Source organism: Cololabis saira, chromosome 10, assembly GCF_033807715.1.
Source record: "Cololabis saira isolate AMF1-May2022 chromosome 10, fColSai1.1, whole genome shotgun sequence".
Classification (NCBI taxonomy): domain Eukaryota; kingdom Metazoa; phylum Chordata; class Actinopteri; order Beloniformes; family Belonidae; genus Cololabis; species Cololabis saira.
Genome location: NC_084596.1, coordinates 10,446,886 through 10,473,518, shown reverse-complemented (window position 1 = coordinate 10,473,518; position 26,633 = coordinate 10,446,886). Strand labels below are relative to the sequence as shown.

The following is a 26,633-nucleotide window of genomic DNA, read 5'->3' as shown; positions in this document are numbered from 1 at the left end:
CTGCGATTATCTGTCCCCCATAAACTGTGGAGAGAGTATGTAGGTGAGTGAACTGGTGTGTATGTCTGTGTAACTGTGTGTGTGCAAAGTGAAAACAAGGTTTTACCTGAACTGCACCTACAGTGGAGGAGCTGACGGGGTTCTGACGGGCCTCGGTGACCCGCTGGTTTACGGGCCTCCCGAGAGCCTGCAGGTGGACGGCTCTGAAACTCATCACCGCTGGGGTTTGCATGCTTTCACGAGAGCGGTCAGACGAGGGTCACCGCCTCGGCAACGCCACGGCAACGCCGTAGCGACCGCCGTCCTCGTGCCATCAGTGTTTGCTTCCCCGTGGAACACGGCTGACCTACAACTGTTCTCCTCTCTCTCCAGGGCGACCGGGTGTGGTTGCGGGAGGACGAGCAGTATCTGCCGAGCACCGTGTCCTCTTGCTCCGGAGGCGTCGTCGTCTTCGCCACGGACTATGGCCAGGTAAGAGCATCCCTGTCTCGCATCTGCATCCTTTCATGGTGCAGGAAGTTTATCTACTAATCAAGAACTTCAGACAGGAACCTCAACCTCCTCTTTACCTCTGGCATCATTATTTTGGATTTGGATTTGGATTTGAAGATTTATTTCGAACATGCATATAAAAAAAAAAAGAATACAAAAAAGTTAAAAAAAAAAAAGTACAAATATGTATGTGTGTGTGTATATAGGTGTGTGTGTATACGATATAAGAGTAGATATACTATATATACCGGTTCATATATTTACCGCCAATTGTATACATAAAAAAAAATATAAATCTATATCAAAATATCTACATATAACTAGAAATCTATATATATTAATAGAGATATACAGGACTGTCTCAGAAAATTAGAATATTGTGATAAAGTTTTTTATTTTCTGTAATGCAATTTAAAAAAAAAAAAAAAAAAAAAAAAAAAGTCATACATTCTGGATTCATTACAAATCAACTGAAATATTGCAAGCCTTTTATTATTTTAATATAGCTGATTATGGCTTACATTTTAAGATTAAGATTCCCAGAATATTCTAATTTTTTGAGATCGAATCCAGAATGTATGACATTTTTGCATTACAGAAAATAAAGGACTTTATCACAATATTCAAATTTTCTGAGACAGTCCTGTAGATGTATAAATACTGTAGTATAATATAACTCAACATATCTATATACATACCTACATATAGCATATCTATTTTGTGGTTGAAAAAAACCTTCAGATACATAATTTCAATGCATAAATATTCAGAGCTAGAAATTCAGTCACTTTTGTCTTTCAAAAGTCCGATGACAGATTTACTCCCGTAGCGGTGTTGTTGGAGTAACAGACTGATTCTCAGCGGAGCCGGGTTCTCTGGGCCTGAGATTATGTCGCACTTCCGCCGCTGATCTCGCAGGTTACTGAGACGAAGTGTGGACTGAACTCGTCCGTCGGCGCTTTCCCACCCCGACCCCGACACCGACGGAGCAGCGAAAGCTTAGAGACATCTGCCCGTAGTTTGGGATCGGCTCAAGATGCAGCAAATCCCCTTAAAGTCCATATGGTTCCGTCCCTGACCCGGGTGTTGTCAAAACAGGGCCTGCAGAGGCCGGCGGAACGGAGACCGGGTCACACTCAGGTTGGTGTTTGTTTTGGGTTGATCATTAAGCACGGCGGAGAATCGGCCCATCGGGGGGGTTTGGTTTTATGCCGGATGTAAAGTGTGTCCTGTTCTCCTGCTCACGCTTTGATGTGACTGCAGGGGTCACGTGGAGGTCGTGCACAACCACCAGCCTCTTGTGGTGCCACAACACACAGATCCCAACCGTATATCACAGTTTTATTGTGTTTGCAGACGCTGTTTGGTGGTTTAGGAGCCGTGGAGGGTTGAGGCTCCGGCACTAAGACTCAGACATGGAGTATTTCTCTAATAAAGGGGATAGAAACGCCAAGGGTGCAGGATTATTAGAGCAGTTCATGCTCTCTGATACCCCTTTTTCACCAAACTGGTTCCAGTGCTGGTTCTGGTCCACAAATCGTTCAACTAGGAACCAGCTGAGAACCGGTTTGTTTTTCCACAGCTCGGGTGCTAAGAGGAGCCACGTCATTACGTCTCTGCAAACGTCAGTTACGTCTCTGCGTTTGCATGAAAGTTGCAGCAACAACCAGGTATCTGCTCTAACAGGACTTGGTCCACGTAGCTCCTCCGTGGACACATCTCTAAAAGACAGGTTGTCTCCTCCTCCTCCCATGATGCTTTGCTGCATCCAGATTCATTCTTATTTGAAAATGTCTCCGTCTCCCAGTCTAGCTATTGCCGTTGGTCTTAATAACTCCGCCTCCTCCGCTTACGTAAGAGGTTCTTTCCTCTAGTCCAGCAAAGACTTGGTGCTACCTTGGAACCATTTTTTCTGACCCGTAGCCAGTTTGTCCGTGGAAACAGAAAGCCCGGTTACAAACTCAGCACTGGCCCAGAATCAGAACCAGAACCAGAACCAGAACCAGCCTGGAACCGGTTTGGTGGAAAAGGGGTATTAGTTTAAAGTTGCTTCCTGCTTTGTTACAGTACTGAAGTTAAAGATGGCCCTGGCTCCCCAAGAGCACGTCCTGTTGGACTTGAGCCCGACGTTGGCGCCTGGCTGGTACCTCAGGCAGTCAAACTGTTTTTATATGTTAGGCGCCGTGTGTTTTGGTCAGTCAGGATCCCACCGGCGCCGGACGAAGCCGGGTTGAGCTCAAAGGCTCCTGGACCAGTGTTTTTCTGGGCCGATGAACCTCCTTGGTTCGTCGGCTTGGAGTCTGGCCACAAACCATCACTGGAATCGCCTTTTGTTGGATAAGGCCCAAAAGCAGGGGCTCAGGGCGAAACCATAGGTTTGAGCGTCATTTCTGATGCTCATGCGGCTGCCGGCTTTTCTCATATCTTACATGGGTTTAATTAACAAAGTCTGTGATGGGAACTTTACATAATCAAGCTCGTAAAACGTCAGTTTAACTTCCACCTTCTCTCTGTTTAACAAACGCTTTGGGAATCACGCCAACAAGTGATAATCTGAGCCGTTTGGGCGAACCCCCCCATCCTGACAGGTGTAACAAAGACTTCCTGTGAAGCAGGTTAGGGTGAGGAGCGGGGCTGCGACCGCAGGGCTGCAACCGCGGGGCTGACACCGCGGGGCCCGTAGGTGCGTCTGCTGAGGGATTTGTGCTCATGTGGAGCGGCGTATTGTCCTGAAGATTTACCGGGTGAATTAAGGCATTCTTATCTCCGGACTTCTCTCCGGACTTCTCTCCTCGCTCCTCTCCGGGATCTCCGGGCTCCCCTCCGGGCTCGGGGCGAGTTAGCAACTCCTCGTGGTCGGGAGTCTCTAACAGATTCATGATGCCAGTAAAGGGAATCCTGACGTCTCAGTCGTTCCCGTAACTCTCACTTGATGAAACCCGTCAACCGACGGCAGGTTTTCGGTGCTCGGCTGGTTTATTCACACTCGCCGTGTTCGTCTCTTGTACTCAAACTTACAGGAGCCGTTGCCATGGCAGCAGTCTGGGTGATGTGCACACAGCTCTGCAGGTATCAGAGTTCAGATGGGCTGGTTATTGATGGTTGTTCAGCCATCGGGGGCCGTTCCCACCAGTCCAGAATCCTGAACCACATGCAGCAGCATTAATGCATGGGTTGATCCTCCGCTGCAGCTGTAGTGGACTGTTGTTGATGCTGCTTCTCTCACTGGTTGTAAGTCTGTAAAGCAGCATTCATACGGTGGCCGAGACCCGCCATTGCTGAAAATAAAAGTAACGCTGCAAACAGAAACAAACGCCGCTGCAAATAAAATAAACGCTTAGCAAATAAAATAAACGCTGCAAACAAAAAGAAACGCCGCTGCAAATAAAAGAAAAGCTGCAAATATAAAGAAACCCCGCTACAAATAAAATAAAAAACGACACAAATAAAAAAGCCACAACAGAAGTGAATTACCGGGGACTATTTTTGCCGATGCACCGGTGTTGCACATTAAAAATTACACGTAGCGACGTTGAACACTAAGCTTTTCACTTATTTTCGCGTTCGTTGTTCTTCTTATTCCTCACTCTTCTTATTTCTTCCTTTTCACTCACGTCCTCTTCGTCGTCTTCTTCTCCTCTCACGTAAAAAACACCGGTGCAAAAATAGTCCCCAGTAATTCACTTCCGTTGTGGCGTTTTTTTAAAATTTGCAGCGGGGTTTCTTTATATTTGCAGCGTTTCTTTTATTTGCAGCAGCGTTTGTTTTTATTTGCAGCGTTTATTTTATTTGCAGCGGTGTTTCTTTTTATTTGCAGCGTTTCTTTAATTTTCAGCAATGGCGGGTCTCAGCCACCGTACATCCAGGACAGTTTCTTCTTGCCCCTTGCCCCTACATGCCAACACTGAGATCTTTCGATTGCAGGTTTTAGACTTGTGCTCAGTTTAGACCTCGGTTACCGACCCGTCGCTGGGTCGGTGCTGGGTCGTGCACGTTCCAGACTCCACAGCCGTCTCCACCAGCCTGGATTTCTGTCCACGTTGTCCCACCGTGGATGATGTCCGATGATGTTGCAGTTTGTGGAAGTAAATCTGTGTCATCGGATTTTGAATGAAAAAAGCGATTGAATTTCTAGAACTGAATATTTATGCATTGAAATTATGTATCTGAACGTTTTTCAACGTTAAAATATTCAACTGCAAAAAATTCAACCACAAATAATTCAACCTTAAAATATTCTGCCACAAAAAATTCAACCGCAAAAAAAGTAAAACGCTAAAAGTTCATCCTCAAATAATTCAACTGCAAAAATTAAACCGTCAAGCAAAAGGAGCGAGCATGAGTCACGTTAGTCCGGAGGATATTGTTGAGTCAGCAAGGTGATAATTAGACTTAAAACTGTCTGTTAGTATACAAATGTCAGCCCTCTATTACTGAACTTACAGACACAAACCGCACTGATGGCATAAAGAAGAGTTAAAACACACCAAGGGAAAGGAATCATTGTTGAACTGATGGGAAAACAGTTAGGATGGCTGGCTTGTTCTTTATTTCCAATCTCTCCTTTTCTCTGACTTGTAGATAAAGTTCACTTCCACTTCTGTCACCGGCTGTCATCCCTTTTCTTTTCTAAACTGATAATGAAGGATATCAGGGCCCTAATCTCTGTGGATGTGTGTTCAGGGTTGTGTTTGTGCTCGTCTTCCCACTCTGAGTAACTGCAGACATCCATCATCTGTTCAGTTGGGCCTCGCTGCCATCAGCCGTCTGCTGTTTCCCTCAACTACCGGTTTTATTTAGGGTTAGGACCTTTTAAACTGGAAACCTTTCCATGTATATATTGTGGCACCCCCCCCGAAATAAAAATGGTCAAAATCATCAGTAAAACTGCCATCCTTCCTTTCCATCCCTTATGTTATTTCATCAATGAATGTGGTTTTACTGCTATTTCAACATTTAGAGTCATCACCAGAAAAATAACACCAAAAAAATAACTTATTTGACAATTTTCACCTGTTTCAAGTACATTTTCACTTGAAATAAGTAGGAAAATCTGCCAGTGGAACAAGATTTATCTTCTTATTACAAGCAAAAAAAATCTTGTTCCACTGGCAGATTTTTCTACTTATTTTAAGTGAAAATCTACTTGAAACAGGTGAAAATTGTTGTTTTTTCCAGTGATGAGTCTTGTTTTAAGTGTAATGAGATTTTTTTTACTAAAATGAGACATTTTAACTAGAAATAAGACAAATATTCTTGTTAAGATTTTGAGTTTTTGCAGTGATCCATGTTACTTATCCTGTGAAGGACAGAGTCATACTGATAAGTTCAGAAAACTGTTTTTTATTGTTGTGTTTTGATGTATTTGATGTAAGCCCAGTGGATATTTAAAGCTTACAGAAGGCTGCATTTAACTGCTGCTATATGCAGTATTTCTGCAGGTGTTTTGGTCACTGCTATTATTTGTAATATATTATATTATTTGTAATCAGCACAAATTATCTGTCCCCATATGATCAAATCCACCATCCCCCCTGATTTTTTTTTACTACTCGAGTACTGGTTACCGCCCACAAAATAACTTTAATAAAAGTGTTTGTTTCAGCCGTCTGAGACGTGGAGCACCATAAACTACTGGAACGGATCCACCTGGTGAAGTGGCCCTCGGCAGTTCAGCCCGGAGTAAATGTTATCGTTGGATGCGTGCGCACCAACGTGCGCTGGTTGGCGGGGGTCGCAGGGTTTGTCTCGTCTTGCTCGGGTTTCAGCGTTCTTGACGTCTCCTCCTCCGCGGCGGCGGCCTGCAGGACAATGCAGACGGGGATGAAGGGGGATCCGCCGAGCAGCTGCTGCGTTTGATGATGGGGGGGCTGCAGGCGAGCCCAGGGTTACCTGTACCTGTCCACATCCCTGACAGGCTGGCAGGGCTGACGGCTCACGTTTCCCTCTGTAAACCCCCCCAAGACACACCTGAAGGGGTTTCGCTCTGGGAGTTTGAACCTGCACGCCTTTCTGCACTTTACAAAGATAGTTTTTTACGGAAGAGTATTAGGGCCAGGCAGCAGAAAAATAAAAATAATATTTGAAAGGGGGAAGACTTTTTTTTTCATTATGCACTTCGAGAAAAAAGTCGAAATTTCGAGAAAAAAGTCGAAATGTTGAGAAAGTCGAAATTTCATGAGTAAAGTCGAAATGTTGAGAAAAAAGTCGAAATTTCGAGGAAAAAAGTCGAAATGTTGAGAAAAAAGTCGAAATTTCATGAGTAAAGTCGAAATGTTGAGAAAAAAGTCGAAATTTCGAGGAAAAAAGTCGAAATGTTGAGAAAAAAGTTGAAATGTCGAGAATAATGTTGAAGTACAATTTTGATAAATAAGTCGAAATGTTGAAAAAAAGTCAACATTTCGTGAATAAAGTTGAAATGTTGAGAAAAAAGACAAAATTTCGACTTTATTCTTGAAATTGTATTTCAACATAAATCTCGACATTTTGACTTTTTTCTCGACATTTCGACTTTTTTCTCAAAATTGTATTTCAGCATTAATTTCGACATTTCAACTTTTTTCTCAATTGTATTTCAACATTAACCTCAACATTTCGACTTTTATATCAAAGTGCACAATAAAAAAAAACTTCCCCTCTCAAATATTTTTTCTCCTGCATGGCCCTAATACTCTTCTGTAGTTTTTAATGCGACATGTGATGCAGGGTTCTTCAGAGTTGTGTAGATGTCTGGCGTAACCGAAGCAACCGTTTTACTTTCAACAACGTGCTCTTATCTCCTCTCATCCTCAGCTGGTGCTGCAGGTTCTGTTCTGCAGGTTCTGTTCTGCTTCACACGGCCGAGTACATGCTCTCACATGCTGGAAAAACGGTCTTTTATGGTATCGAGACTTTGAAACGTGATTGTTGTAACGATAAAAGACATGCAATGAAATACAACTTCCATGTGGTTCAAAGTGATTCTCTTGATAAATGGATGAAAGTAGGTGTGGAGGCAGCAGGTGAAGGTGAAGGAGGCCCCGCTAACGGCCCAGATCCTTCCTGGACCCGCTGCACAGGCTGGACGGTTGACTGTAAACAGTCTGGGCCTGACGGGCCTGACAGGTCTAACGGGTCTGACGGGCCTGTTATCTGACTGTAACAGTTCAAGATCAGCAGCCTCTAAACCAGCCCTGACGAGACCAACTTCTGACCAGGCCTGTGTTGAAAAGATCCGATCCTATATCGATTCTCATATTAATTCCTAAAAATCGATTTGTATGTCTAAAGATCGAATTTTTTTTTTTTTTTTTTTTTCATCATTACATTACAACTTTTGGTATTTCTCTGTTTATCCCAAAAAAAGGAATGTTTTGTTGGACACGAGAACAACTGGTGCCATGTTTTTCCCTTTAAATATGTTTAAAGGTATGAAAACGTAGGTATGAGAAGTTTTCAGTTATAATTGCATAAATTGTCCATATTTCATTACTTTATATACTGTCTTGGAGTTACATTTGCATAAAATGCTAAAAACCAAATTCTTAAAAGTTAAAAACCAAAAAAGACCAAAAATTAAAATGGAATGTGGGAAAAAATAAAACCGATTTCATCTGTCTCTGTTTCCTCCCTGGATCTGTTTGGTAATTCTGCCCCACATGATGTTTCTGAAAGCAGTTCTATCAGCATTCTGGGAGCTGATTGGTCCTTACAGCATCATTAGCTGCCAATACTTGCTGTTGAACCTCAATATAATACTAATATTAATATGTTGCATAATTACAGTCATATAATTCATGCAACAGCTGAAAAAACTGTTTTAATAACATTAACCCAAATCAATATCGGATTCAAATCGGATCAAAGCGTGATAATCGATTCTGAATGGAATCGATTCTCCCCCAGCCCAACGTCTGACACCTTCCTGGTTGTCCAGAGCCTTACAGAGCCTCCTGAGGGATTAGTAATCCCACCACTGCAGGACAGCGAACCCGTCGCTTCTTCTGTGACGTCCAGTTTCCCCCGAAGCGTCACGGCGGGAGGAATGTGAGAGATGAAGCCTGGCAGGATGCTGGGGGGCGTTCTGGTGTTAATGTGTGAGCGTGGGGGGGCGTGGGGGGGTCAGATGAGCCTGACTCCTCAGACAATCCCAGCTTTCTTCAGGGAGGTCGAGCTGAGCCGGAGGTCACAGAACCTCGCAGAAAGATGGGCTTCTGTTTCCTACCAAATCATCTGTAACACACAGGGAGGAGGGGGCGCTTTTTTTAGGCTTTTTTCAGGCTTTTTTCAGGCTTTTTTTCAGGCTTTTTTTCAGGCTTTTTTTCTTTATTTCATTCATTAAAAGAAAAACAAAACAGCTCAATATCATTACAACAAATCTCTGTCCTTGAATGAAAGGGAACAGAAAGAAGTTTATTTTATCTGTCCCTTTTTCCTAAGAAATCAAATTTCAATTAATGTAACAAAAAAAACAAATGACAAATTCCGCAATTTAAAAAAAACCAACACTTTAAAATAAACGTAATTTTATAAAAAAAAAAAAAAAAAAAAAAAAATACAACAAAGTTATAAAATAACACAAAATAGCTGTCGTCAAACACAGATAGTCGTATTCTTTTTTGATTCAAAGAAAAAAAATATGACAATGGTGCTAAAAAGAGAGAAAAAAAAAAGAAAACCCACCTAACTTAATAATTATCATGATATTTCTTCATAAAACTGTCTTTTATTATTCTTTTAAATGTAATGTTTGATTTGCATTCTTTGGCTTCTGTATCCAGATTGTTCCATAAACTTAAACCTTTACAGAAACACAGCGTTCCATTAATTTTGTCCTGAATTTAGTTTTTTTTAAAGATCTCTGTTCCTTTTAAGCTGTACTTATTTTCTCTTTTTTCAAATTGTTTCTGTATATTTCACGTTGTTTCACCACCAAATAAGAGAAACTAGTGAAATATATGGGAGGCCAAACTGTCCTAAACAGAGTCTAGCTCCATCATTCAGTGCGTTTACATGCAAAGTTTAATTCCTCTTTAATTCAGAATTAAAATTAAATCTTAATTAAATTTGAAATGAGCAAACACCTAATTGGAAAATGACCATTCCGAATTAAACTTAATTCCGAAGTAAGTAGCTGGTTTATTCCGATTTTAAATCGGAATAGAATAATTCCACGATCATGTATACACTCATTCCGCTTTAAATTAATTCCGATCTTTCTTTCTGCTCGTTCCCTCGTCCGTCTGTCTCCATGACGCTTATATTCCGCGCTGGGCTGGTTTTCCAAACAAAGTTTCAAGATGGCAGCACACAGTAAACGGTGGTCAAGAGCAGAGACCATTTATTCAATAAATAGCTTGGAGGAGCTGGAAATAATTAAAAGAACAGATGGAAACAGGAAACATCAAAATTGTGAGCTTTTCAAAGTTGTAGCGGCTAAGTTAGTTTTCTTCCGGTAAATACGTAAAGATGTTCGCCCCCCTATCCAATCAGAACCTTCCCAAACCCTAAGAGGAATTGGATAAAGCCGATCAAACGTGTTTTCCATGTAAACCTCAATTTGGAATTACTATTTCCATGTAAACTCGAAGGAAAATAGTTTAATTCTGAATAATTAATTCCAAATTAAAAAACATGTAACCGTGACCATTGTCTCTAAAAGTAGAACATTACCTGGATAGGGCTGGGGATCGATTCAAATATCAAGAATCGATTAGATTCTTAAGATTCAGAATCGATTATCACGCTTTGATTCGATCCAATATTGATTTGGGTTACTGTTATTAAAACAGAACTGCTTTCAGAAACATCGTGTGGGTCAGAATTACCAAACAGATCCAGGGAGGAAACATAGGACGAAAGAAATCGCTTTTATTTTTTCCCCATTTATGAGAATTTGGTTTTTAACATTTATGCAAATGTAACCCCAAGACGGTATATAAAGCAAAGAAATATAGACAATGTATGCAATTATAACTGAAAACTTTAATGTTTTCATACCTTTAAACATATTTAAAGGCAAAAACATGGCACCAGTTATTCTCGTGTCCAACAAAATATTCCTTTTTTGGGCATTAACAAAAAAATACCAAAAGTTGTAATGTAATGATGAAAAAAAAAAAAAAAAAATGTCTTCTTTTTTAAATCGATCTTTAGACATATGAATCGATTTTTAGGAATTAATATGAGAATCGATTTAAAATTGGAGAATTGATCTTTTCAACACAGGCCTATACCTGGAGTCCTGCTGGGTCGTCTGCAGACCCCCCATCCATTCCCCCCCCAGCCACGGTGGAGTTGGGTCATTATGTGGAGCAGTGACCCTGCAGCCCCCGCTGAGCGATGGGAACACCAGGTTCGCTGTACATTAACCTCAGAGGTCTTTCTTCTCCTCCACCGGAGCGTCCTGTCGTCTAGAGAAGTCAAAAACCTGCAGGTAGAGCGACCGATACGAGCGGGGGGTCGGTGTTTGAGGAGCAGAGACGCAAACAAACGCCCCAGAACTTTGTTGAAATATTTAAAAGCACCGGTCCTTTAATAAAAAAGAGGGATTTACATATTTCTCCTCCTGCAGTGAGTTTTATCAGTAAATGATTCATGTCGGTGTTGAGGGCGAGGAACATCACCAATCAGTAGCCAATCTGGCCGCTGTGGGGGGGAACCTTAGTCGAGCTTCACCGAACTGACCTACATTCATTTAATACTGCTGTGAGGTGCACGCCATCCTTTGTGGGGGGTCTTTGTTGAGGCCAGGTTCTCCTCCTGTTGCCGTGGTGACCGGGCCGGAGATGACGAGCAGCTGGTTGCCACATGTCACCTCTGGTAGCCCTTTTCCACCAGACCGGTTCCAGGGCTGGTTCTGGTTCACAACTCCTTCAACTAGGAACCAGCTGAGAACCGGTTTGTTTTTCCACAGCTCGGTTGCTAAAGGGAGCCATGTCGTTACGAGAAAATCAAAGCATCAACAACTATGGACGACCGTGCGGTTTACCACTGCTGGGATCAGAAAACGGCAGGGCCAATCTCTGTGTCACCATCGACAGGTTTTCAGCGCTTATTTGAAAATGTCTCCGTCTCCCAGTCTTGCTGTTGCCGTTGGTCTTAATAACTCCACTCCCCTCCGTTTATGTAAGCGGTTCTTTCCTCTAAACCAGGGGTCGGCAACACAAAATGTTTTAGAGTCATATTGGACCAAAAACACAAAAAAACAAATATGTCTGGAGTCGCAAAAAATGAAAAGTCTTGTATCAGCCTTAGAATGAAGACAACACATGCTGCATGTTTCTATATTAGTTATAACTGGAGGAATGATTATGCACTTTGAGAAAAAAGTCGAAATCTCGAGAAAAAAGTCGAAATGTCAAGATTAATATTGAAGTACAATCTTGAGAAAAAAGTCAAAATTTCGAGAAAAAAGTCGAAATGTCGAGAAAAAAGTCGAAATGTTGAGAGAAAAAAGTCGAAATGTCGAGAAAAAAGTCGAAATGTCGAGAAAAAAGTAAAAATTTCGAGAAAAGTCAATGGCCCGGTTTCCCAGATCAGTTAAGTAGTTCTTAACAGCGAAAGACTTCTTTCAAACCATCTTAAGGAGCCTGTGAAAGAACTACTTAACTGTTAAGAACTACTTAACTGATCTGGGAAACCGGGCCAATGTTGAGAAAAAAGTCAATGTTGAGAAAAAAGTCAAAATTTCGAGAAAAAAGTTGAAATGTTGAGAAAAAAGTTGAAATGTTGAGAAAAAAGTTGAAATGTTGAGAAAAAAGTTGAGAAAAAGGTCAAAATTTCGAGAAAAAAGTCGAAATGTCGAGATTAAAAAGGAAAGGAAAAAGTAAGAAAAAAAGAGAACGGAAAAAAAAAGAAGAAAAAAGGAAAAAAAAAAGAAGAAAGAAAAGGTCAAACATTTTTTAAAAAGCTCCAGGACTAGGACGGCGTTAAATAGCTGCATGCGGCTCTGGAGCCGAGGGTTGCTGACCCCGTGGTCTAAACCAGCAAAGAGTTGGTGCTACCTTGGAACCGGAGCCAGTTCTTTGTCAGTGGAAACAGAAAGCCCGGTTCAAAACTCAGAACTGAACCAGAACCAGAACCAGCCCTGGAACCGGTTTGGTGGAAAAGGCGCATCAGAGGGCTTCGGATGAAAGCCCTATTTGCGCCTGGCTGGTACCTCAGGCAGTCAAACTGTTTTTATATGTTAGACGCCGTGTTTTGGTCGGTCCCAATCCCACCTGTGCTGGACGTAGCCGGTCCAGCTCAAGGGCTCCTGGACCAGCGCCTTTCTGGGCCAACGAGCACTGGCCCAGAACCAGCCCCTGGAACCGGTTTGGTGGAAAAGGAGTACGTGGAAGGTGACGGGGAGCGTGAGCTACGTCAAGCTGCAGGAGGAGGAACGAGGAGGGACGGTGTTCTCCAACTAGGTCACAATGAAAAGCACTTTGATGCCAAACCACCAGCTGATTAACAGCTTCAGCTCCTCGTTGCCATGGTTCCCGGGAGGAGTCAGGCCTCCATCTAACGATGGGTGGAGGTTGTTTTATCCCAGAATCCTCCTCTGACCTCCTCAGGACCTGCAGGGTCACCTGACCCGGTCTGGTCGGGGTCCGGCCTCGTTTCCATCAGCTCCTTTAGCATCGTTCCTCGCAGCATTCCTGGAATCCGGCCGCTTCATTCGCTGCAGTTTGTTCCTGATAAAAGTGTCACCAGGGGAAAGTTTAGTCTCTAACGAGCTGAATTTCAAAGAATGCTGGGAATTGTCACATGACTTGTTTTTTGGCTTCCCTCCCCACATCACTTGGCCTGCTGGCCTGGTTTGGGTTCATACATACGGGTTCTCATATTAATTCCTAAAAATCGATTCGTATGTCTCAAGATCGAATTCTTCTTTTAATTCACACATTCGCTGTTGAGCTGTTGCAATTTCTTCCTTTTTTTTGCACTTTAAATGGATATTGAAAGGCCTATTTGAGTTATTTCTTAGTTATTTATTTAATACAAATAACTTTTTGAATTTTTTTCTTTATGCCCAAAAAAAGAATGTTTTGTTGGAAACAAAAATAACTACTGCCATGTTTTTACCTTTAAATCTGTTTATAAGTATGAAAACATTATATAAAGTTTTCAGTTATCATTACTTTATATACTGTCTTGGGGTTAAATTTGCATAAAAGGCTAAAAAGCTAATTCTCAAAAATTAAAAAGCGAAAAACACAGAAAATGGAAAAAATAGAAACAGAATATATTAAAAAATAAAACCAATTTCATCCGTCTCTGTTTCCTCCCTGGATCTGTTTGATAATTCTGCTCCACAATGTTTCTGAAAGCAGTTCTATCAGCATTCTGGGAGCTGATTGGTCCTTACAGCATCATTAGCTGCAATACTTGCTGCTGAATCTATCTAACTAATACTAGTATTAATATGTTGCAAAACTACAGTCATATAATTCAGGCAATGACTCAAAAAACAGTTTTAATAACACTAACCCAAATCAATATCGGATGGAATCAAATCTTGATAATCGATTCTGAATCTTAAGAATCTGAATCGAATCTATTCTTGACATTTGAATGGATCCCCAGCCCTGGTGGTGACGAGCTGAAGGCCTCGCGTCCTCGTCTGACCTCCAACCTGACTCCTTGTTTCTGTTTCTGGTCCAGGTCTACACCTACAAGCAGAACGCTCTGACCCGGCAGAAGGTGCAGCCCATGCACCACAGCAGCGTGAGGGGGGTGGAGGACATGGCCACGCTGGAGGATCTGCACGACGGCGCCATCATGCACAACCTGGCCCTGCGGTACCAGCAGAGACACATCTACGTAAGTACCGGGTCCTCGGGTCGGCGCTAGCATAAACCCGGTGCTGGGGTTGCCAGTGGCGCTTCTCTACTAGCACCTACTCAGCTCTACTCGGCCTGGTTTATTTTCCACTACAATTCAGCACCTGGAGCAGAAGTAGGAGGTTGGAGAAGCTGCTGTGACGTATTTGATTGTGTATTTAAAGGAAGAAGACAACAACACTAAAGATGTAGACCCTGGAGGAGATGATAGATGTGCTGCTGGGTCTGTGGCTTGAATGAATTAATGAATGAATGGTTGGTTTATTTCGGACTGAATACATTGAGACATTTCATTTCACAAATAAAATAAAAGGTAAATAGAAATGTCCGAAAAAGGAGTAGGCTGAAGCCCAGGGCTTATTATAGCCTATCCTGTGCAGTGTGTATCATTCACACAATATGGCATCCGGTGGATGATAATACACAAATAAGAAAAGAAATATATAAAAAGAAAACAAAGAGAAACTGTCATTGCATTATGTTATATAAAAATAGTAATACCAATAATGCAAAAAGGGGTATATAGTGGTGCTATTTTCATGTTAATCTATAATAGGCTATACCAACATAATTACCAGATTTCTTTATAACTGTTTATCGTTTTATATTTAAACATTTTTTTGAAAACCTCATCCAGAAGGAATCTGAAGGTTTGAAGGTTTGAAGCTGCTCAGCGGTCACGTAGCGGCGGCGACCAGAAAAAGGGGATTTGGAGATGATTTCCTCTCCAGAACCTGATCAGATCTGTTGTGGCCTGAATATAAAACAGATCAGAGGTTTGCAGAATTACAGTTCCTGCTCTCGTCCTCCCTTCAGTCCAGAAACACGTTCATCACAAACTGAATCAGGTCAAAGAACGATGTAACAGTCAGCTGGTCAACGACTGGTGGGTCGATGTGCTGTTTTAAAGGGCAGGACATATGGACACACACACACACACACACACACACACACACACACACACACACACACACATTCAGATGAACATGAATTACGAGGACATTTGTTGAGCCTCTTTAGGCTTATCTAAACAACCTCCAGAATTTGTCTCTCTCAGTAGGTGATGAGGACATATGATCCAAAATGTCCTGTTAGTGTTGTGTTTTTACTGGAAAACGTCCCCATAAACCACATTTACCAACACACACACACACACACACACACACACACAAATATATATATATATATATATATATAGGTTATTGTTTCTACGCACTCTTATGCATCAGTACTTTAGTAACTTGTTTTGGTCGTCCCTTAAAATATCTTGAAACACGTCTTGTCAGCAAGATCTTCAGTCTTTTATTTGTACATGAGAGCGTTTGATTAGTTGTTTAAAGACAGTTTCAGGTGTTATTGATGAAATCATTGAATGGAAAAAGGAAAAGTTTGTTACGTTTTACGTATAAATGAAACATGTTGGAGTCTTCATCCTGAAGTATTCAAACAAGGCTTCAAGTAATGTGAACCAGCTTGTCCAAGTTGGTTATTTTATCGATATCTTTGGACAGAAATCACAATAAAGCTTATGGAAGAGTTAACTGCAGTAACTGAGCGTTTACGTTGTTGTTGATACGTTTAGATCTGAAGTAAAACCTCTCACCTGAGTGGAAGAAGAGAAACGTTGAAACTCGTCTTGTCAGCAAGATTTTCAGTCTTTTATTTGGACATGAGAGCGTTTGATTAGTTGTTTGGTATCGTTGTATAAAGACAGTTTCAGGTGTTGAAATGAAATCATTGATAAATGAAGCGTGTTTGAGTCTTCATCCTGAAGTATTCAAACAAGGCTTCAACTTATGTGAACCAGCTTGTCCAAGTTGGTTATTTTATGGATATCTTTGGACAGAAATCACAATAAACCTTATTTAAGGAGGAGTTAACTGCAGTAACTGAGCGTTTACGTCAGGGGTGTCAAACTCATTTTGCTTGGCGGGCCGGATTTGACCAATTTTTTTCTTGCGGGCCGCACGCTCAAAATAACAAACGGTGCGAAAATTATTTTTTCTAATTCTTTTTTTTTACTATCGTTATCTAATCCAATATCAGTTTAGTTAATTTTAAAGGAAATATGCACTTTGTTTACACTTTAATTATGTAAAATATATTTCTTCAGGATCTTTTCTTGAAATTTCTCGTTTTTTTTTTTCAAATTATGTAAGATACTTTTAATATCATTTTACAAAGATAAATAGAAACAAGTATGTATTTTTTATATTTCGCTTTTTTATAGGAAATTTAATTAGAATAAAATCTTTCTTATTACATCCGAGAGTGTTTCTTTGTGATTTAGAGAGTTTTCCAGTACAATTAAGTGTATTTATTTTTAAAAATTGGCGCGGATATTTACGCCAGTGTGCCGAAAAAGTCAGCACTTCTCTTTTAACTGTTTTACTTTGTCACTATCCTCGTAGTCAAAAGTGAAATTATCAGAATAAATATCTTCTATCATCTTTTTTAGCAGTGATATTTTTCCTGCGAAAACATATAATAGTAGTCAGTTAATAAAAATAAACAACCGTCTACAAAGAAATAAAATTGGTAAATGCATTTTAGAAAACAAAAAACAATTCGAAAACTGCTCTCTTTGTGGAATAACGATGGATTTGTGGAAGAAATATATTATCGGATATGCTGCGATTCATTGCAATTATTTATGCCTTCCTTTTTAGTAAATTAACATTTCGTTTTTTTGCGTTGGAAACTTCTCGCGGGCCGCATGAAAACCTCTCTCGGGCCGCACATTTGACACCTGGTTTACGTTGTTGTTGATACGTTTAGATCTGAAGTAAAACCTCTCACCTGAGTGGAAGAATAGAAACCAAAAATCTGTCCATTTGATTTGTAGTTAAAGGCTTTTTACCTGTTTGAGTGTTTCCAATTATCTGTTTTCTACCGGTGGTGAAACATCTGACACAACATTCGCTATAGGAACTATGAAAAGGTTGCATGTTACTGTTCAGCTACTGAAACCTGTGAGACTTGACTGAGGGAGTCAAAACAAGGGAACATGTGGGTCAAACACCTCCAGGGCTGATGGAACCGGTGAATCGGTGAACAAACCTGAGCCGGTGTTGTATTCAGCAGAACAAGGCGGCCTTGTCCTCCCTTCACGCCGCGGCCGGCGTGACCTTTGACAAATGCCGTCTCATTACTTTAATGACATGTGAATGCTCCCGTATGGTGGAGATTATCCAATCAGGTCCTGCCCATCTCCAGCCCGGCGGGGTGCAGAGAACTTAGAGGGGAGGTTTCTGGGGGAGTCTGTCGCGGTCGACCGGAGGGAGGGCCGGAGAGGCGGCGGCGGCGGCTCATACATCACGGATCAAACAGCCGGAACCACGAGGTTAAGGGAGACGCATAGAAGTTACGAGAAAATCAATTAATTGAAATGTTTGTCACCTAGTGGCACAACTAGGGACAGGGGCGAGCACAAGCTGGACGTGGGCTCGGGCTCCAGGGGGCACCTTTCACAGTTTAGTGAAATTATTAGTCTTTTTTTTTTTTTTGTCTTTTCCAAGACTAAAGAAATACTTTTCATTTATTAGGTGAAATATTAAAATATTGCCATTTTTTTTTTATTTTATTTTTTTTTAAACGAACAACTTTCTGCGGTCTGTGATATATCTGGGTGGAAATATAGAACTTAGACACTCCTGACAGGTTTCACAAATGGGGAAAAGACAGAAGAAACAGCAGAACAAACATCAAACATAGAAACTAACGATGTTTTCATGCGAGAAGTTCGTGGTTGTGTTCTGTTTGGGCTCAATTGTTAATGTAAACATTAATATTTTTGATAAAGTACCAAGTTACAGTTAGTTTCTACAATTTACTGCATTAGTTCTGTGAGAATCTCTTCCTTATTCAAGTAAAATTGGTACCGTCTCTGAAATAATCGAATCGGGCCGTTGTGAATCGAATCAAATTGAGGGAATGCGCATGACGTCACAGATGCGACTTCACAGCGGGTTACGCCCACTGAGTGTCAGAAAGACTGAGTGTCAGAAAGACTGAGTGTCAGAAAGACTGAGTGTCAGAAAGACTGAGTGTCAGAAAGACTGAGTGTCAGAAAGACTGAGTGTCAGAAAGACTGAGTGACAGCGTAAACTTTCAGTTTGAGCAACTAGAAAACATCTAAAATGGGAAAGAGCTGTTGTACGATCGACTTTACTCATAGATTTAGCAAGAAATCAGAGTTATCGTTTTACAGACTGCCGAAAAATAAGCTTAAGAGAGACAAATGGATCACTGTAATTCACAGAAACAACTGGATTCCAGGCACCGAAACGTGGATTTGCGGTTCCCATTTTGTATCAGGTAATGTTGGATTTTTGGGTAGCTAACGTTAAACGGTCAAATCATAAAGTTTGTGTCCTCATTACTTTAATTTCACCAACAAATCCTGTCTTGAAGTCGGACCAAGCGTCAAGACTTTTATAAGCCTTCAAGCTTTGCTTCGTGTATTTCCCCGCATAGAAATTAAGTACATATAAATATCAGGAAACTGGATTCATGGCCAAATATTAATGTCCATGGACCACTGGTTCTTGGTAACTGTACCAAATATTAATGTCCATGGACCACTGGTTCTTGGGGTAACTGTACCAAATATTAATGTCCATGGACCACTGGTTCTTGGGGTAACTGTACCAAATATTAATGTCCATGGACCACTGGTTCTTGGTAACTGTACCAAATATTAATGTCCATGGACCACTGGTTCTTGGTAACTGTACCAAATATTAATGTCCATGGACCACTGGTTCTTGGTAACTGTACCAAATATTAATGTCCATGGACCACTGGTTCTTGGGGTAACTGTACCAAATATTAATGTCCATGGACCACTGGTTCTTGGTAACTTTACCAAATATTAATGTCCATGGACCACTGGTTCTTGGGGTAACTGTACGGGTCACTGTCAAGTCCAACTGCCTTTAATTTAAGCCCATAATCGGCTGTTATCCCGTCTTCTCCACTAGTTGCAGACATTTTTGCTGATGTTTTGCCACTCAGTGTGAGTAAGGAGACGTGGTCCAGTGGGGAAGTGACGTCAATGCAGACCCTCTATTGATTTTGGAAACCTGAATCGATACCCAGCTCTTGTTATGGTGACAGTGGCTATTTGAATGTTTTCTGGGTTGTTTCTTCTCTCCACGTCTGGAATTATTACGAGTGATATCATTCTAGATGTTTAAAGGAGAGCTGGGAGATTCGTGCAGAATATGATGAGATGGCATTCACCTCTGGCGTCTGTTCCCAGCATGCATTGCTAGTGGGTTGAGAGGCCTGCACACATCGTGACACACGTGTTGAAGTAAAAGAGAAAAAGATGACTTGTAAACATCTTCGGACGTCAAAGCGGCTTCAGAGTTTCAGTTCCTACGTGTTTCTCTGGAAAAATATCGTAGATTTTGGCGTCGAAGCTTCAGCCTCACGAAGCCGCGTGTGTGTGTGTGTGTGTGTGTGAGTGTGTACAGGCTTTAGCTGCTGTGATTGCAACCAGCTGTGCTTTCGACTGCTGGCTTCACTCGCCTGCTCTGCAGATTCCAGATTCCACTTTCTCCATCACACGCTGGTCTTTTACACACACACACACACACACACACACACACACACACACACACACACACACACACACACACACACACACACCCAGAACGCGGCAGCAGCTGGTCTGATGACTCGGTTCGTTTAAAAATACCCTCATTTATTTGTGGACGTCATAAATAATCAGCTGTGCGTTAAAGGCGGAGCCTAAAGACGGACGTTTTAAACGTCACTGGAGCTTAAGGCCACGTTTACACCATCATTAAACGAACCTGCATGAATACGCTGTTAAGGTGCTATGAGCCTCCAAACCTACAGGGGGCAGCGTAACGAGAAGCATAAAGTCATGCTAGCCAATCAGAATCCTGGAAAAAACATCAACAAATGACACGAGTAACTACAGTGGCCAAACAAATTGTAAGCACAGTTCGCACACATGACGCTGGTGACGTTTCTGTCGCACAATGTGACGTTCTGAAGCCTAAATGTCCGTTTCTCTCTGTTTACAAGCAAACAGAGTTTTTGCAAATCTCCACTTTGGCCGGAGTTTTCAGAAATGATGGTTTTTGGTGACTTTGAGCTTCATTTTCATGTAAACGAACAGCCAAAATGCATGAAAACACGGTTTTTGCTACATGTAAACAGGGCGTAAACCAGTCCAGAAGTCTTGTTTTCCTGTTTTCATTCAATATACTTTTGATCTAAAAGCATTTTCGTAACTTTTACAGTCACTTTCTGTTGCTTTCCTCCGTCAGACCTCCAGGTTTCTCCGTCGTCGTGTCCTGAATGATAAAACTTAGTTTTTTTTAATGTTGTGACGTTCAGAAGCAGCAGCCGTCTGCTCTGCTTTAATAAATAGTTTATATAAACGCTGAAGTTGGTTTAATTTGTCTTGTGAGTGCAAGACAGAGTGCATTGTGTTTGTATTATTATCATAGATTATATTATTCTAATCACGTTATGTCCATTATTCATGGGCTTTAGCCAGACTTCCTTTCTCTTCCCTCGACTACGTTCCTCGTTAGGAAGCGGAGGAGAAAACCCTCCATCCACCTCTAAACACGCCAGAGGAAATCTGGGTTTAGACATTTGTCAGGAGCAACATCTGTACGATGAATCCGGCCCCCGAAGACTTCCAGATCCCCCTGAACCGTCCCGGAGTCTTATCTCCATCCGGAGCTTCAGCTGACTTCACTTAGACAAACCGACCATAAATATGTCTCGTCTCCCTTGAAAGGCACTTGTGAGCTCCGTTTATGTGCGATCCATCACAATAAAGACGACAGGCCACGGAGGCGGGTTCCACGGAGGAGCAGCTCCTTTATCAGACTTCCTCCTTCCAGGTCCAAGATCGAAGACTTTTCCAGCTCCAACGGACGAGCCCCTTACCGTCCGGTAGACTTGTAGTCCAGACTAGGGATGGGCGGTATGGACTAAAAAATGTATCACGATAATTGCTGGCATTTATCCCGATAACGATAAAAATGACGATAAAAAAAAAATACCAATTCAACTCCACCTTTGTAACTATAAATCTATCACCACATTCAGTCTTTGGAGCCCCCGAAACACTGCTCTAAAAGATACTAAATGCTACTAAACTACACCAATTGAATTAATAAAAACCAATTAAATGAGTTACACCTGTACTGCAAAACTGGAATGACTCAAACTCCTCGCTCTCAGATCCGCCATGTTTGTTACACAAAAACGTCATCAACGGGAATCTTTCTTCTTTCTTCACCATTACACGTCGTTATCAAACACTGCAGTCCCTCCTCCATCCTTATCGTCCTGCCTGCCGTCTCTTTCTGCATCTGTCGCCTTAAATAATTTATTTGACAAAAAAAACCCACTCCTGCAGGCATGTCTTAAAGAAACGCCCAAATCTTAATCCCCGATATTCCTGCGCCGCCTTAGTCAAAAAGAAACTGTCTAATTTAGCAAAATCAGGCAGGAAAAGGGCGTTTGCTCGGTGGAAACCCGACCGCTGGTGCAGCTCTCTGGATCTCAGTGGGAACGGCTCAATAACAAGAAATGAATCAAACCTAGTGGAAAAGTGCTTTTTCACCGTTACATGTCACTATCAAACACTGCAGTCCCTCCTCCATCCTTATCTCTTTCTGCATCTGCCATCTTAAATCATTTACACTAATCCCTCGTTTTTTGCGGGGGTTATGTTCCAAAAACAACCTGTGATAGTTGAAATCCGTGAAATAGTAACCTTTATTTTTTTAAGTCTTCAAATTGCGGAGCTCAGCCCCACCGCAACCCGAGTTATTGGATCTGAACGGGAGAATCGGTGCAACGTTTCGTCGACATTATGGGTTTTGCAAATTTGCAAACTTAAATTTGGCCAGCTGTTTTATGTACTGTAAATATTAAACCGTAACGTCACAGGAAGTGAAGAAGCGAGGAGACTGTTTAGCCAATCAGAATGCAGAACACAAAAGACAATGCACATCCTTGAAGCAGCGAGACGTGAAAGGTGAACCACGTTATAGCGAGGGATTACTGTATTTGAGAAAAAAACGCCTTCGTCGGCCTCCGAGCTCTTCTGTTTCATCTGCAGGTGATCTGACAACCACCTAAGGGTTCAGGGAGGAAAACGCTCTTCATTTTACCTCATTTTAAGAAAATGCAATAAGATAAACACATTACGACCAGACCTGATGATGATGCTGCAGGATATCCATTTTATTGATTGAGATGAGGGATTTAAACCAGGTTTAAACCAGAACATGCACTTATTTTGAGGCCGTTAATTTTCCTTTGCATCCCATAAATCACACTATTTTTATACTTTATTCCACGTTTACTGACTCATTGGATCAGGGATCAATAATACATGTGGTACAATATGCAACCAGATATTTATTACGTGTTATAAAAGTCCAACATGGTCACCTCATGTTGCTTCATGAGCTCCAACCGTCTCGTCATCAATCACACGCCGGAAAAACGTTGGATGGTTTTTCCCATGATGCTCCTCCCCACTCGAAGGGAAACTTTGTCAACTAAAATCCTCTGAAACCTTTTCAGATATTATCTGATCCAGGTGGGAAGAACTCTTCATGTGCGAGATGTATTTACACGCATTTACCATAAAACCTTGTTTGGTTTTTGCACGTCCTCAGAGTTTGAAGACGCTCTTTTCAGTGACTGCGTTTACATGCAGTCAATAACCCTTTGAATAACACGAATTTGCTCATATTCGGGTTTTTAAAAACCCACACTTTTGGAGTGAGGAGGAAACTAATCATTTTATAAATGTAATGAAGGATATCAACATTTTGGCATTTGTAGACGGTAGAAAGTACCGGGATAGAAGATTTAAAAGAAGGTGAGCGAAAAGTTGCGCAAAGCAGCATTTGTTTTGAATTTGGATGGTTCAGTAACAGGAATATTAGCAATAACCCGAATTTTGACTGCATGTAAACGTAGTCAGTGATTCAAATGAAGCAGCAAAAGTCCCGTGACTTTATCTTCACGTTGTCAAACGGCCAGCGGCTCCGTGTTTGCAGAAACTGGCATCTCAGAGAATAAGCTTCTTCTTTTCCTCCGTTTTCCTGGCCTACCTGCCTCCCCCACGTCCGTCAGCGGCCGTATTAAAGCCAGCGGCGGCCCGGAGCGCCGCAATCGCCAAGTACAACAAATGTGCTGGAATTTATGTGGTGACGGGGCAACGGCAGCGTTCTCCCTCTCCCCTCCTCCGGCTTTTACATTTCCTGCCGTCAGTCAGGCAGGTCCCCCCCCCCCATCTGGTCTTCATTTCCCCCGGAGTGCCTTCATCTGGCTCCGTTTGCAGAGATCTTACTCTTGGACGGCTCTGGCCGCCCTCGGCTCTACGGTTACAGCAGCAGCAGCGACTGACGCCTTTCCATAAACACTCGCTGCACTGGAGCTGCAGTTAACCGGGGGGGGTTAGCTCGCCCCGCGCTACGACAGAGACGCAGCAAATCTAAAGCAAAACTCATATCGTTAAGCATCAGACTCTCCCCATTATTGTCCTTTACTATAACTATCATGTTTTCTTTCTTTTAACCCTTGTGCTGTCTTTGGGTCAAGGAAGGGAGAAGGGAGAAAAGAAGGAAGGAAGTAGGAAAGGGAGTAAGGAAGCGAGAAAAGATGGAAGGGAGGGAAGAAGGAAGTAAGGAAGTAGGAAAGGGAGTAAAGAAGGGAGGAAGAAAGGAGAAAAGAAGGAAGGAAGTAGGAAAGGGAATAAGGAAGGGAGAAAAGATGGAAGGAAAGAAGGAAGTAAGGAAGAAAGGAGGAAGGAAGGAAGGAAGTAGGAAAGGGAGAAAAGATGGAAGGGAGGAAGTAAGGAAGAAAGGAGAAAAGAAGGAAGGAAGTAGGAAAGGGAGTAAGGAAGGGAGAAAAGATGGAAGGAAGGAAAGAAGGGAGGAAGGAAGGAAGTAGGAAAGTCAGTAAAGAAGGGAAAATAGATGGAAGGGAGGAAAGAAGGAAGTAAGGAAGAAAGGAGGAAAGAAGGAAGTAGGAAAGGGAGAAAAGATGCAAGGGAGGAAATAAGGACGTAAGGAAGAAAGGAGAAAAGAAGGAAGGAAGTAGGAAAGGGAGTAAGGAAGGTAGAAAAGATGGAAGGGAGGAAAGAAGGACGTAAGGAAGAAAGGAGGAAGGAAGGAAGGAAGTAGGAAAGGGAGTAAGGAAGGGAGAAAAGATGGAAGGAAGGAAGAAAGGAGGAAGGAAGGAAGTAGGAAAGGGAGTAAGGAAAGGAGAAAAGAAGGAAGGAAGTAGGAAAGGGAGTAAGGAAGGGAGAAAAGATGGAAGGAAGTAGGAAAGGGAGTAAGGAAAGGAGAAAAGAAGGAAGGAAGTAGGAAAGGGAGTAAGGAAGGGTGAAAAAATGGAAGGAAGGAAGTAAGGAAGAAAGGAGAAAAGAAGGAAGGACATAGGAAAGGGAGTAAGGAAGGGAGAAAACATGGAAGGAAGGAAAGATGGAAGGAAGGGAGAAAGAAAGGAAAGAAGGAAGAAAAGGGAAGAAGGGAGGGAGGAAGGAATGGAGAAAAGGAAAGAAAGAAGGGAGGGAAGAAGGAAGGAATGGATAAAATAAGGAAAGAAGGAAGGAAAAGCAAAGAATGTAATAAAGGAACGAATGACGGAAGGGAGGTAGGAAGAAAAAGGAGTAAAGGAGGATAAAAAAGGAGGAAGAGAGGAAAGGAAGAAGGAAGGAGAGAGCAGGAGGAAAGAAGGATAGAAGAATTGGGTCATTTTGACCCAAAGACAGTACAAGGGTTAAATCATCACATGCTGAAACATTGAGCTCCTGCTGCTGGACTGGGACTGTGGGGGAGGGTTTGACACCTCGGACACTCCGTTGGGAGGTTCTTTTAGTCCAGGTTAGTGTGTTTGGGAAATGTTGGAAAAGGATATGTTTTTATAGCCCCAACTAGTTCCATTTTTAACCATGAACTAGAGAGAACAGAAACTGGGATGAGGTTCAGATGACTTGATGCCTTCAAAAGGGAACTCAATACTTTTTTGCTCACAAAGGCAATTCCCTAACCACAGCAGGAACTATTTATTTTTAATCCCTAAGCTGTGCATGAGTGAACATGTTCTGACTTTCTTTTTTTCTTGCAATTTAGTCCATCTTATTTTTTGCTGCTTTTTTTGCTGCTTTTTTTCAACTTGTTTTTATTGTAGCCCTTTGGGATTTGCTTCAAATATAAAGTGCGTTATAAATAAAATTCATTATTATTATGTATTTTTACTTTTCAAAACTGAAAACAAGTCAAGAGTACGGGATGAGAGTGCATGCTTCCCGTTTGTGGTTAATTCACGGACGGAGGAGTGAAAATGATGAAAGTTGTCTCCAAGAATTAAAGTTTATAGACTCAGTAAAAGGCCACTGCAAATGCATGGTCACATTATCACATGGTCACACTGGAAAGGCTGAACGTGGGTTTGAACGCGTGGATGCAGCGAGTGACGCGTTACAGGCTTTATATAAGTACAGCCCCCCCCCCGGTTTAATTAGCAGAGCCGTGAGAGTATTGGATCCTGACGTAAGCCGGGTCAGCGGGGCTGCAGAGGAGGGTCGAGCTCCGGGTCGCCCTGGACATGAAGTACTGGTCAGATACGGACATGAAGTACTGGTCAGATACGGACATGAAGTACCGGTCAGATACGGGAGAACATTCAGTACCAGACCGAGGCCGCCGCGACGCACCGGAGCCAAACAGGAAATCATTCGGGCCTGCAGCGATGGAGCTGCACGACTCCTCAACCTGACTGCAGGACGCTGGACCGGCCGGCCCCGGCGTCCTCAGCTAGTGATCAATGTTTATACACGACACACTGCATATATATGTGTGTGTGTGTGTGTGTGTATATATATATATATATATATATATATATATATATATATATATATATACAGTAAAGACCAAAGGTTTGGACATACTCACTAAAACTAATGGGGAAGTGTTTCCAAACCTTTGGTCTGTACTGTACAGTTCCAGTTCAGTTCCATCTTTGATACAGCTTGAATACAAAAAAAACACATAACTGGTCTAAAATTACACAATCTATTTAGATAGATATAGACACAGCGGTCTATAACATCATTTCTGAGCTCCATAACAGAGAATAGACTCTAGTCTAGTTGACAACAACACAAAGCTCATTTAAATAGGCAGCTGGTCAAAGTTTCCACAAAATTCTGATGAAGACATTATTTATGCATAAAAAAATATCCATAAAACTTTGTACATGCTTAGTCCTCTTTTAAAGTTTAGCGCTCATCTCCTTCATGGCAGCAAATGTGCC

The 26,633-nt window shown here is 41.8% G+C and overlaps 1 protein-coding gene across 1 annotated transcript in view; it reads left to right on the top strand.

Annotated features, from left to right (window-relative positions):
- Positions 1–230: 230 nt before the first annotated feature.
- The window catches only part of LOC133452180 (unconventional myosin-X-like), a 105,099-nt gene continuing 78,696 nt past the window's right edge, over positions 231–26,633 (top strand). Inside the window, exons 1-3 of the mRNA XM_061731401.1 lie at positions 231–281; positions 373–471; positions 14,119–14,277. Coding sequence (XP_061587385.1) covers positions 231–281; positions 373–471; positions 14,119–14,277 — 309 coding nt within the window. The remainder of the gene's footprint in view (positions 282–372; positions 472–14,118; positions 14,278–26,633) is intronic.